General features: G+C 51.6%; 1 protein-coding gene across 1 annotated transcript in view; it reads left to right on the forward strand.

Annotated features, from left to right (window-relative positions):
- The window catches only part of LOC122733343 (putative bifunctional UDP-N-acetylglucosamine transferase and deubiquitinase ALG13), a 35,994-nt gene extending 22,799 nt beyond the window's left edge, over positions 1–13,195 (forward strand). The window contains exons 20-25 of the mRNA XM_043973652.1: positions 1,670–1,738; positions 2,470–2,635; positions 5,769–5,906; positions 9,469–9,509; positions 10,927–11,236; positions 12,365–13,195. Of these exons, the coding sequence (XP_043829587.1) occupies positions 1,670–1,738; positions 2,470–2,635; positions 5,769–5,906; positions 9,469–9,509; positions 10,927–11,236; positions 12,365–12,639 (999 nt within the window). The 3' untranslated portion in view covers positions 12,640–13,195. The remainder of the gene's footprint in view (positions 1–1,669; positions 1,739–2,469; positions 2,636–5,768; positions 5,907–9,468; positions 9,510–10,926; positions 11,237–12,364) is intronic.
- The last annotated feature ends 544 nt before the right edge of the window (positions 13,196–13,739 follow it).

Below are 13,739 nucleotides of genomic sequence, written 5' to 3' on the forward strand. Positions count from 1 at the left end.
TTTTATCAGAATGCAGCTTGTCTGAAGGGAAGCAGGCTGGATGGATGTGGCCCAATCAAGGTCTGGAACCTACACAGGAAGGAGTAGAGACCTGAGGTCACAGCTAGGGAAGACAGCCACCTTGATGGTCTAGGGAGGGAGGCAGGCATCACCCTTCCCCCCTCCATGTTGCTAGGCTCTTGGGTATTTTGACATGTTTCCATTTACCAGACAATTTTACTGAAAGGGGACCTTGTTTTAATTATAGCAGCTCAAGGGCTTCATTCTTAGGTCTTGCAAGGCAGCGTTAGAAGCAAGGGATTATGTGTTAGCACATCTGTGCCATGTATGGACTGATGGAAATCAGACTTGTTCAAAAAATGTTTTGTTCTCTATCTCTCTCCCCCCTTTCTGTAACTCCTTCCACCAGAGTCCTCTTCTAACGGGAAAAGTAAAACCGATCAACCCACAGCCACTCAAGACAGGGTGCACCCATTCTGCACCTGTTTGTTCTTCTCTGTAGCAGAAAAAGCAAACTTTTTCAATCTTAATAGTATTTCATTATTTTCCAGTTACATGTAAAGATAATTTTCAACATTTGTTTTTGTAAGATTTTGAGTTTAAATTTTTTTTCCTCCCTTCCCTCCCCCCTCCCCAAGACAGCAATCTGATACAGGTTTATTTGTTTATGTACAATCACATTAAACATATTTCTGCATTAGTCATGTGAAAAATGAATCCAAAGAAAAGGGGAAAATCTCAAAAAAGAAAAACACAAAAAGAAGTAGAAATGGTATGGTTCCATCTGCATTCAGAATCCATAGTTCTTTTTTTCTGGATTTGGAGAACATTTTCTATCATGAGTTCTTTGGAATTGTCTTGGATCATTGCACTGCTGAGAAGAGCCAAGTCTATCACGGTTGATCCTCACACAATGTTGCTGTTACTGTATACAATGTTATCCTGGTTCTGCTCACTTCACTCGGCATCAGTCACTTAAGTCTTTCCAGGTTTTCCTGAAATCTGCCTGCTCAACATTTCTTGTAGCACAATGAAAAGCAGACTCTTTAATGTTGCTACCACAAAGCAGACTAGGAAAAGGTGGCAATGGAAAGCCTTTTCTTGGTGTAATGGACAGGAGCAGTGTGCCAGGTTGGCCCACTCCAGCTTGGCGCCTTCTGACCTAAGAGAGCTAACCAAGAGGTGGTTTGCTGAGGGGTCCTGCAGGGAAGCTTATGTGGCACCTGGCATGTAGCAAGCATTTAAGAAATACTTCTTAGCATATGTCAGAAGTCAGATTGGAACCCAGCCCTTCCTGAAGTCTAAGAATGGCTCTGTCTCCAATTCTTAGTGTGCTGTTCCTCTTGCTGCAGTTCTGGCTGCCCTCTAGGGCAGGCCTTCACTCTCTCATTTGGCTCTCCTGAAAGCCTTCTAAAGTGTAGGAGCTAGCTCTTAAGCCATTATGTAAATGAGGGAGCTGAAGCAGACGGGTGTGAGGTAGCATCTGTAGCTTCCTCCTGGCTCAGCCCCCAGCAGAGCAGGCCTGCTGTCTACTCCAGAAAACAGAAGCCAGTGGAAGCTTCTGCCCCCCCCCATTCTTCCCCTACACCCACATTGCTCCCCATCTCAGTCCTATTTCTTAGTCCCCTGTTTCATTTGTGGTTGTCTGTAACTTTGCTTCTTATCCAAGTCTCTCCAGGATGCAAGACCGTGTTCTGTGCCTCCTCAAGATAGTACTGCCTACAACTACCCTCAAAAGGTAACCGCTGCAGTGGTGCCACCCCAAGTCAGACTAGAATATACCTGCTGAAAGCTTTCTTAGCCCCTGGTGCCCTCGTAAGCCCTGGGGCGCCAAGCCTGGCTCTCCTGTGAGAGGCCAGCCCTAGCTACTGTGGGGTCAGTTCATCACTTTGCAGAAAGAGCCTGTTCGGGGAGGGGAAAACGCCATCGCTGCTAGTGTTGGAACTTATCTAGGGCAAGCCCCTCATCTTATCAACAGGGACTGGGCCCCTGAGAGCTTGGAAGGATCCTGGTGTGAGCAGGAAGGGGCATAAATCTGCTTTGCTGCAGTGGTCATGCTCTGGTTTTGGCTCTGCCCCTCGGGTGAGCAATAGGCTGAGTCAAGGGCTTCTCTGTGGCAGTCAGCTCTCATGGTCCCCTAACCCTTCTCTTCTTCTGGCTTCTCTCCATTCCTTTGACTGATGCTCATGTGGCATGATTGAAAGGCCCTTTATCCTTGTGACTCAACTTTTGGATGTCCTTAAAATCTGGTACCCAGAAGCACCTGGTTCTCCAGCTAGGAGATGACTGACCAGGGCAGAGGCTGCTGGGACTGCCCCCTGCTGCTGGGCGTCAGGACTAGATGGTGTCCAAGGTCTCAGCTCCTATCTTGGCCCATCTCCTTGGGGTCGTTATGAAAAAGAAAAAGCAACGATTGTTTCCTGGGGGTTCTGCGCCCGTGGTCATGGTTCTTTCTTTCTTGCTATTTAGATGCTGATGAGCCCAGCTTCCTGTAGCAGTTCTGTGCCGCCACCCGTCTTGCCAAGCTGCCCACCAAATCCCCAGGCTGCCACTGCCGCCGCTGCCTCCGCCTCAGTGCCCTCACAGGGCCCTATACAGCCTCTCCTCGTGGCTCCGACTCCATTGAACCGTCCAGGTGGGTCGTTGTGTTTAGGACCCGAGAAGGCTTAGCAGCCTTGTTCCTTCTCTCTCTTGGATGCGTATGTGTGCCTGTACGTCTATCCAGTGAGTGGCCCATCGAATCCTGGGATGAAATGGAGACGTTGCAGGGGTCATGAGTTTGGACTTGGTGGAATTCACAGTGAGGATTGCGGTTTGTGTTGTGCTTGGGGAGTTGACTAGGAGGAGGACGACTGGGGTCTGCACATCCGTCTCCCCCCCTTGTGACTGGGGTTGTTTGTGGAACCTTGTGCACCTTTCTGTTTTGGTGCAAATTGGGGTTGGGCTGGATTTCTCTAGGCCGCCCATTCTGGTATCAGTGGAGATGATGGCAACCGCTGTGGCCTTGTGCCTCTCTGCAGCTTGCTCTTTCCCCCAAGCTCCTGCCTAGTGCTGGTTTGTAGGCAAGAGCAGGAACTCTCCTTAGGTGTAGGCTGGGCTGGTCTCTGGAGCTCCCAGGTCTGCCACTGTCCCAAGGAGAAGAGCTGGAGGTGCCTTTACCTGCTGCCTTCCCCTGTGCCTCACCTGACTTGGCTGCCTGCTTGTCAAGACCCGTGTCAGCAGTTGGCGACAGTGACTTTGCAGCAATGGCTCATCTGCTTCTGGTTTCTGTTGTGGAACCTTTTGGCCAAGGCAGTCACAGCATAGTACTGGCCATGGGGCAGCTGTAGCGTGGTGCCCCTTGGCGTGTTTGGCATCATCCATGGTGATTGCTCAGATGCTCTGAATTAAGCTCCCTCTTGTAGGAAATCTTTCTCCCATGTATTGTGTCCCTATCCCCTGAAGAACATGGTGTACTTCTGCATCCCACTTTGACCTTTTCCTGATGACTTGATGTTGCCTTGATCACAAGGGCCAGTAATGGTATAGTGGGCCACAGTGATGCCCTTTGAGGCTTTGGAGGTGTGCCCTCTGTTAACTGGCCCCTGAGATGTGCTCATCTCCTTCCCCCATTAGTCTGCTTTCATTTGCTGCTTCTCCACCAGTCCCACACAATTGACTTGGACTGGTCTGGCTGGGTCATGGGGGCTCTGAGGGGCTTTTCTGAAGAGCTAAGTTACTGGCAGTTTTTCTGCTCTGAGATCTCTATATGTCCAGGCTCCTGGCCCTCTTGGCTCTTAAAGGTATGCGCACCTGTGAAGGCAGGCCGGGGAGGCTTTCTTACCTCACCCAGGGTCATTGGTGACCCACACAGGCCACCGCCAGTGATCCCAGCAGCCTTACCCACTCGCACTCCCTGAGGTGCTTGGGATTCTGCTGCTGGCTCTTCTTTCACAGCTTCGTTGGGGCTGTTAGCACTTGTGTGGAGTGGCACTGGTCTCAGATGAAATGACCCCTCATTGTTCTTTGCTGCCCTCGACTCCATTGGGCCCCTGAGACTCCTGGCCCGTGGCTTGGCCTCTGATGAGTGGCTCCTTTGTTCTTATTGAGATCACATCCACGTGTCTTTAAGCACCTGCCTTAGATGGCTTTGCTCATCCACTCTGGGGCTTGAGAGTTGCCTGAGGAGAAACGTGAGCAGAGCTTTGTCCAAGATGCTATTCTGGGGGGAAAAGCCAACCCATAAGCCCTCTTGTGCTCCTCTGGGGATTTCTAAGCATATAAGCCAGAGCTCCCATCACTAGGCTCGGGCAAATGACATCTCTCTGCAAAGGCTGGCGAGAAGCAGGGTTTTCATTTTAAATTGGGAGAGAATGATTAGAACCATTCTGGGCCTCAGCCTTGCGGTCTGTTAGCAGAATTGAGAATTAGGGGCCTGTTGGACTGGACAGATGTAAGTCCTCATGTTCAGAGACCTTGAGGGGCCAGATGACACCTCGTCTGCTTGCGTGCCACACGAAAGCAACAATAATGGGGAGAAATGGGATGTGATGTTTTGAAGGGTTCTCTCCATCTCCTGTGATTCACCCAAGGGTTGGCTAGTTACAGGCTGCATTTTGCTGGAGTGGAGCCTGCTCCCCTTTAAGGCTCCTTCAAGGGGTTCAGCCCAGTTTTGGCAAACGTGCTTGGATAACTTTTTATTTTCCCAAATGTGATGTTCCTGGATAAGTATTTTATCTTTTTGAAAGACCATGGCCCAGGAGGACCTGAGTTCAAATTCAAACTGTGTGACCCTGGGCAAGTCACTTAACTTCCTCAAAACTTAAAACCAAGGGGCGGCTAGGTGGCACAGTGGATAGAGCACCGGCCCTGGAGTCAGGAGGACCTGAGTTCAAATCCGGCCTCAGACGATTGACACTTACTAGCTGTGTGACCCTGGGCAAGTCACTTAACCTCTGGGTGTGCTCTGGCTTTTTTGTGTCCTTCCTACAATTTGGGGACTCGAACTAAACATCTCAGGTGTCTTCTGGCCAGGACAGCACGATGGAACTCTCGTCACCCTGTTTAGTTGTTGTTAGTGGTGTCTGACTCTCCGTGACCCCATTTGGGGTTTTCTTGGCAGAGATAGTGGAGGGGTTTGCCATTGCCTTATCCAGCCCATTTTACAGATGAGGAAACTGAGGCAAACAGGGTGAAGTGACTTGCCCACGGTCACACAGCTAATAGGTGTCTGAGGCAGGATTTGAACTTGGGTTTTCCTGCCTTTAGGCCTGGTGCTCTGTTCACTGTGCCATCTTAACTTTTGCTTTATGCTTTGCTGGCTGCTTGTTCGCTCATGATGAATTTGTAGTTCCCTCCTTGTGGGCCACGAGCTTGGTTTACCTGTGGGATTTTAGGTTCAGCCAATTATGGCTTATTTGTCTTGAGAGAGATTCTTTCTGGGGGCCAGCTTGGTAATGGGAAAGGGCCAAGTCTGTGAATAATTGGTCCCTGAGAAAAGGGGAGTGAATGATGTGTGGGAGAATGGCATGAGAGTCTGAGGTCCTAGGTGGGAATCTTGCTGCTGCCACTTACTACTGGAGTGACCTTGGGCAAGGTTCCTTGGGCCTTTCCGGATCAGGTGTATCAGTCAGGCAGCTCACTTGAGCCTCTCGGTGGTGGGCCCAGTATGTGGTATTCAATTGCACTTCATGAATCTGCTTTCTTAAAGGGAGAGCTGGCTGGGCTGGGCTGGGCTGGGCTGGGCTGGGCTGGGCTGATCTTGACCAGCAATCATTGCTTCATCACAGTGATCCCATCAGCAACGTTCTCTTACTACCCTGCTCCTGTTGCTGCAACTGGTCCACCTAGTGAGATGGGGGAAGCTGGAGGCATCCCGATGCCACCGCCTTACTCGTGTGATCCAAATGGCAGTGACCTACCTCGAGGTAAGGACCTTGGGCTCTCACTGAGCTCTCATTATGTTGAGAAAACTTTCCTTGGAAACCAGTGACTTGGGGGTCGGGGCCTAGAAACTCCAGCCAAGCCAGCAGGGATGAGAAGCAGGCCCGTGAGGCTTTTCTGAAATGGTTGGCAGAGATGTCTTTCCTCCTCTTCCTAGAGTTGTCATAATAGACTCCCATGTTGGTGCCACAGTTTCTTCCACAGCTTGTCCAGGTGGCGTGGGGCTCTCTGGGATGTCTGGGAAGAGGCTTATGTCCATCAGGGTGCCCCATAGCACTTGGAGTGGGCTTTTAGGACTGCTTTGGATCTGCCACGTCCAGGAGGGGCAACCGTGTCGACCAGAAAGCCCCTCTGCCACCCCAGATCCTAAACCATCTATGACTTAAGGTTTCGAGAAACCTTAGAAGTCCTCTTCCATTTGTATTCTCCCCATCCAAGAGATAGTGACCTTCCAGAGAACAACCTTCCCTTCCCGACTCCAGCCACAGCTGCCTCCTTCCATTCTGACAGACATGCTCCCTTTCATCCCCTGGCACTCCCTGAGACCTAGACCCCAATGCATCTCTGGCCATCCTTTCCAGGCACGGTTGTGCCATTCTCGTTACCCCTAGACTCACTGGTGGGGAGATTGAAATATTCCTTGTTCCTGATCCTGGTGGTAGCAATCTCTCCATGAATTCAGTAGTCACCTCACAGTCTTAGACTCTGCCACGGCTCCTGCCCTCTCCCTGGGACACTGACTTGTGCCGCCTCCCGTGACATGGGCCTCTTAGCCTGGAGCTCACTGTTCCCCACAAGTGATCCAGTTCCATGAGCAAGGCCTCTTTGTGAGACCTACTGTTGCACTGCTCTCCGTGCTATGTTAACATCGTCACATGAGCACCTCCAATACTTTCCTTGCTTTGTCCTTTCTGAGGATGTTCCCCCTCTTCACTGGCTACATTCTCTTCCCTTCCCTAACTCTGTGCTACCCTTTACTCTGCTTTCTAATCCCTGGCTTCCTGGTCTTATCATGGATCCTGTCCTGCCAGCCCCAAGCCCAGATTCTTCTCACCATCTCCTTCCTCCACTCCTACTCTCATGCAACAGACCAGATCCCAAAGGGGGTTGAGGGATTGTGCCGAGTAGGGCCATCCTAGATGTTACCTAATCTCCACTGGGCTCTTTGCGAAGCAAGGCGAGCTTGGAGCCCTCCCCACCCCTTCTTCCTTAATGTCTCATGTGGAACCTTCCTTCTCCTTTTTAGTTGAGGACCTTGTGAGGCTGTTGGATGAGCGATCCCTCTCCTCCCCTTCTCACATGTGACCTGATATCATTTCCTCCTCATATGATACCAGGTGCCCACCAGCCTGTTCTTCCGGGATGTCCTGTAGCATCTCAAACTACATAGATCCAAGCCAGCTTCTTCTCTCCCCCCCATCTCCTTTATTGCTGTCACCCCAAGTTGCCACCACTCCCTCCCCCTGTATGCCCCACCTTCTTATCTCTTCTATCTGCCTGCGTTCTGGCTCCCTGCTCCTGGCCGCCACCTTGGTGCAGGCCCCTGGCTCTATTCCCTGTATTCTTGTGACATCCCATCAGAAGCTGCTGCTGGGCCTGCCTCCCTCAGGTCTCTTATTCCGTCCAGTCCATCCTCGGCTGAGCATCCCAGGTGATTCAGACACATTTGCTGTGCTTCTAGGGTCAGGTAGAAAAGCCGCCCAGCACTTTAACACTTGCCTGCTCACCCCCTTAGACGGTGCAGATGTGCCAGCCTTCTTGCTGTTCCTCACACATGGCAAGGCTCCATTTCCCATCTCCCTTCCTTTGCCCTGGCTACCCCCATGCCTGCCCACCTCTGCCTCTCCGACTCCCTGCTTTCTTCCCAGACTCGGCCATTGCTGATCTCTTCAGCCCTTTGTCCTCCAGCTTCTTGGTCTGGTTTGTGTGCCGTCTCCCCCATTGGAATGGAAGCTCTTGACCTAGTCTGAGTCCCTCATTTAGAAGAGCCAGGCTCTGAAGGCTCTTGGCGAGGAGGGCTTGTCTGCAGGTGCCCAGTGTCAGGCAGCATGTGACACCAGGCGGGCAGAAGACACTGTTGTTCTTTCCTAGTCAGCTTTGTCATCAGGGTGTGCTTTTGCTTCTAGCAGAGGCAGACCAGACCGAAGTCCAGGCCTGCCTTGGGGCTTTCCGGCCTGTTTTGCTGTGCCACACTACAGAATGGCCTCTCATCATAGGGGGCCAGTGACTGGCTTCACATTCTTCTGTTCCACTCTGCTTCTTTGCTGACTGATGTCTGGGGTCCTGCCGGGTGGGGCTGCTGCCACCACCTCGCATTTGGTGGCTTACTCTACCCTTAAGAAAGTCCTGGTGGAATGCACGCTTGCAGGCCTGCAGCACTGGCAGGTGCTGTCACCTATTTCTGTGTGACTGGCCCAGCTGCTTCTCTCCCTGGGCCTTGGTTTCCTCTTTGGTAACGTGAGCCTAGTGATGGGCCCTTCCAGTCAAAGGGCAGCCAATGGATCCTGAGAGCTGCAAGCTTGGGGTCGCTGCTGGCTTGGAGCATGCACTTGCTGGGGATGTAGCGGCCAAGGAAAGCCTAGAAGCTGATTGGTGTTTGCCAGGGACCCCAGACTTCAGTGTATAACTCACCCGGTCCTGACGGTGTCTTTATCATTCGAAGTCCCCCAGCAGGTATTTGCTCCATCCTCTTCCAACAGCCTGGGTTGGCCTGGGCGGTACTGAGGAGACTGAGTAGCCATTGGGGTCTTTCAGGGGGTTGTGGTGGCACCATCTGGCAGAGAGGTAGAGTATGCCCTAGGGGCGCTCACTGTAGCCTGTTGGCTTAGGACCCCCCCCCAACACACACACACACACACACACACACACACACACACACACACAGACTCATCTTGTGTCAGTATTGGCTGCCTACTTGGGGCCCGGTCCAGACTCACTTTTCCTAGGGTCCCATTCACCTAAGGCCCTGGAATGATTCTGTTTTGCATTGATTTGCATAAAAGGTACAGGTAGAATTGTTTGAGCCAACTAAGAACAAGACTTCTGATTCAGGTTGCTGACACTTGGTGGTGGTGATAGGATGTGAGCTCAAGAGGCTTGGAGGTGGGAGCCTCTTCCTTGGGGGAGGAGGCTGCTGCTTCCTTGGCTGATGTGCTCTGAGGCCACATCCATCCTGCCCAGTGGCCCCAGGTAGTGTGCTCATCCTCTCCTTGGGGCCACCCAGAAGCACGGTGCCAGCTGAGGCCTTGCTGGGGGCCAGTGAGTGACATGCCTGGCATCTGCAGTCTTGGCACTTTAGGTCGCATTCTGCCCAAGTAACAAAGGTCCGTGTCTCCCTTGGGGACAGCTAAGGCACAGCTCTGCTCTGAGTTCAGCTCAGTTAATTGGCTTGTCTACACTCTCAGCTTTCTCAAGCTAGGGACAATTAGCCCTCAGTTTTGCTCTGCTGAGTCGGAAGTTCCTTAAACAGCCGGGGCCTTCCTTGTTTTGGAGTGGGCACTAGGCTTGGCATCCAGGTCTCACTGAGCTGCTTTCTTTGTGTTGCAGATACCAAGGTGTTGCAGTATTATTTTAACCTGGGGCTGCAGGTAAGAGCTGGGGGGGGCGGTGCCTGGCCCCCTCTCCTGAAGGTTTGGTGGTGAGCTCTTTGGCGCTGGGTGCGCTTGAGCACTTGTGAGGATGCCTGGCGCTTCCCAGGCACGTTCAGGCTTTCAGAGCTCTTGATGTATGTTGTTTCATTTGGGTTGCCCAATAATAATGGTCGTACACTGTTATTATAGAGTAGTATAGGATCATTTCCTCATTTTACCAATGAGGAAATTGATGTCCATTGATTTGCTGTGCCACAGTGAGTTGGCAGAGAGAGGATTTGGGCCTAGGCTTTGTGAACTTCCAAGTGTAGGAGTCTGAGGGGCATTTATGTGGCACCAACTGTGTGCCAGGCACTGTGCTAATGACTCTGCAAAGATTTTTTCACTGGAGGAAGTGACTGTTATACTGGTTTTTACACATGAGGAAACTGAGGCACACAGTGCGACTTGCTCAGGGTCACACAGCTAGCAAGTGGTAGAGGCTAGATGTGAACTCCAGTCTTCCTGCCTCCCTGTAGCTCTGCCATCCAGAGTTGTCTTCCGGGCTGGCAGAGGACATCTTTTCAGTGACTAGACATAAGTGCTAGGATGGCTTGTCAGGAGCCAGGGAGAGGATGCTCCAGTTCCTTTGGGGCAGGGCCCAGCTCAGAAGGACTCGCACTAAACACACAGCCTCTCTCTATTTTTTTTAAAAAAAAAAGCTATTTATTTTTTGTGGGGCAGTGAGGGTTAAGTGACTTGCCCAGGGTCACACAGCTAGGAAGTGTCAAGTGTCTGAGGCCAGATTTGAACTCAGGTCTTCCTGAATCCAGGGCCGGCGCTTTATCAACTGCGTCACCTGGCTGTGCCCCCCCCCCCCCGCCCCCTGTAGCCTCTCTTGAGACTGGACCTAGGAAAGGAGAGATGAGGAGATGGCTCTGGCCTTGGGACAGATTGACATGCTTTTCTAGAGCTTTTTCCTTGGAGTTTTGGAGGTGACAGATGAACTTTGTCCTTGTTTCTCTGTCTCTTTCCCTATAAACGGCTGGGGGCGGGGGGAGCCTAACCGTGAAGCAGTGAGTAAGGCTGCTCCAGCCCTTTCCTAGTTTTCCTCCTTTTTGGCTGTCATGGGGCTGCTGCTCACTGTCGGTGCAGCCTTCTCTCCCTTGCCCTATATATAGACTTGCCAATAGCTGCTTAAAGATAACAGCATTATCCATGAAGAATTTTTTCCTTGTGTTTGTGGCTTTTTGCCCTCCTGAGTTGTCTTCTCCTATGAAGTGGAGGCTGGCCTCGCTCCTGTTTGTCCCCTGGGGTTGTCCCTCCCCTCCCACCCCCTTGTGGTCCTTACAGTGCATTCATGGTAGGTGTGCTCACCTGTGGGCCAGTTGGACTCCAGAGGAATAACAAACTCTCCTTTCTTCCCTTTCCTAAGTGCTACCACCAGAATTACTGGCACTCCATGGTCTACATGCCCCATCTGCAACAGCAGCCGCAGCAGCCGCAGCAGCCACCACCGCCACTGCCGCCGCCACCACCGCCACCTCCACCACCACCACCACCGCCCTCCGGGCCTTCTCAGCACATGGCTCCTCTTGAGGGTTACCCTGTTTATCCTGACCATGTGCCGGTGGCAGACCATGCAGTGCCCCAAGTATACGGTGAAATGGGGAGGGCTGATAACCGGCAGGGTCCCTCTGAAGCAGCAACTGGCAATGAGTATGTGAGAGGCCGAGCAGTGGCAGGTAAGGTCCAAAGTGGTGCTGGCACCTCGTGTCTGCTGCCTGCATGTTGGGAGTAGGGGATGATGCGGGGAAGGCTAACAGTTTGGCATACGGCCAAGGCTCTGGAGGGATGTTAGTGCTGCCCCATGACCCTTGACTCTTTGCTCTCAGATGAGAACTTGCTCAGCCCCAGAGCCCATAGGACACTAACTCCTGGGACCCTGTTGGAGGCACCAGTGTCGAGTTCCCTGCGGCAGAATGAGTAGCTAGCATGGCATACTGGGAATCAGGACACCTGGGTTCTAGGTCCCCTTCTGACTCGTACTGTAGCTTGGGCAAGTCAGGGACAGGGCCCTGCTCAAAGTCAGCCAAGGACTTCTAATATTGGGAGTTCCTGGGCACTGCAGGGGAGGGGCCCTGGCTCTTAATGGAATTGAACACAAGAGAGTGGCTGTCTTGGTGCCAGCCTTTAAGTTGGGCCTTGTCTCCTGTTGTGGTTGCACCAAACCTCATGGAAGCAGTTTTTTTCCTCTAATACTTGTAGCCACTGAGGCCAGTCATCAGCATTTGGCTTGTTCTGATGGCTTATGGTTTAGGGGAGAAAAAAGTTCTACCCACATAGAAACTCATTCTGGCTCTTGACATACAGCTTTTGCCAGGATCGTTCCTGTGGAGTCTGGGCTTAAATATTTTGTGTTCTGAATCCAAAGACATCAAGACTTGAGTTTGTAAATTGCCCAATACTGGGGTGGGGGAAACATGGAAATATCGAAGTCTGTCCCTATAAGAATGTGCTGGGATCTCATTGTCTTAAGGTCTTCTAGCAACTTACCCAAGTCCCTTCTGCTGGCACTGCCCCGGTCCCCTCTGTTGATAGAGGCTCAGTGATTTAGAGTTGGATGGGCTTAGAGAGGTCAGCTAGTCCAACAGTTGGGCAAACTGAGACTGGGAAGAGTGAAATGGCTTCCCAAGGTCACATATAGTAAGTGGCAGAGTTCCCATTTTAAGCCAGGTTCTCTGACTCCAAATCTTGTTTGCTTTCCCCTGTGCAAGCTGAAATGAATCATTTGGGCCCATTTTTGTGCTGTGAGATTTGGATCTGAAGTGTCTTCATCTGAATGGCTTATGTGGGATTTGTGTGTCCTCTAGGTGTCTATACAAACTCTGAGCAGCCACAACCACCCACCGGGCCTATCTACTATCCAGTTCTGCCGGATCCCTACAGCCAGCATCCCCTGCAAGGATATGACCCTGGTGTTTCCATGGTCCCTGCTTATCACTATGTTAACCCATGGCATCAGATGGGTACATACGGCACCTCTCCCCGGATGCATGGTGCTCTGAATCCTGGCTCAGTGCCTCAGATGAGCTATGTTCCCTCAGCAAATCCTGCTGCAGCTCACTATTCCCCTCCCAACATGTAAGGTTGAGTAGAGCACTCCCACCGCCATTTTGCTTGCATTGCCATGATGTGTGGGAAACATTTGGATGAGGATTGGTGTTGCGTTTCTTGCTTTCCTATGGTTTCCCTTTGGATTCCGATCTCTTAGAGTGTTGCCCATGCTGAACCCCTATCACCATGTGTTCAGCTGTGTGTTCCTAGGCTGCCTTGACGCCCTTTGGTATCAGCTGACTTGCCTTGGGTCACATCAGCTATTGCTCTGGTCTCCTGTAGACCTTGGGTCTCGTTTAGCCCAGTTGAATTGGACAAAATCTCAGTCTGAGCTCTCATCAAAAGACTCCTCAAGTTGCCTTACTTGACACTGGGGCTGGCGGCATGACCCCACGACCCATGGCCCACATGAGCCTTAGCTTGGCCTCAGACGCCACTTTCCCCAAAGGGCCAGTCGTTAATTCTTGCAGCCTTCAAATGTTGCTTATTGTTTAGACTGAATTGTGTTGGTTTGTGCTACTAGTTTGGGGAAGGCACACACTGTTCCTCTTCTCAAGTGCCTTAAGAGTCTCTCTCCCAGAGAGAGACTGGGTTTGTGTTGTATTGCCCAGATTAGTCAATTAAAAAGCATTGAAACAGCCCGAGTGTGGGTTTCTTTTGTGGTGACCTGGTTCGGGTTGTGTAGGGATATGGTGGGCCTGGATATTGGGTTGCAACTGAATGAACAAATGAAAGAATGAATGCTAATGACGGTTGTCATACCATTGGTGGGAGGGAGAGTGGGTTGGGGCCAACTGCAAAGTTGGTTGTTTTTGTGCTTCCTGTGCCTGGGGGAGTTGGAGCAGGATGGTGGCAAGAACCCTGTTCCTTCCTCATTCCTTGTCTCCACCCCGTCATGGATAAAGAGAATTCCCTCAATGAAATAAATTGGAAAAGGAGGTATGGGGGAAATGGGAGGGGGTACAGTCAGCTGAGTAACAAGCTAAGGAAATGTGCAAGCAGGAGCCAATCTCCCAGTAGGGCCAGCCAAGGTCAGGGCCTGCACGGCCTTGGAACTGGTCACACACAATGGCTGCGGTGGACATGCCGCCGGCCCCAGTCCCAAACGGTGAATTGGATGGTCCATTCTGG

The sequence above is a fragment of the Dromiciops gliroides genome, chromosome X (genome assembly GCF_019393635.1).
Source record: "Dromiciops gliroides isolate mDroGli1 chromosome X, mDroGli1.pri, whole genome shotgun sequence".
In the NCBI taxonomy this organism is placed as follows: Eukaryota; Metazoa; Chordata; class Mammalia; order Microbiotheria; family Microbiotheriidae; genus Dromiciops; species Dromiciops gliroides.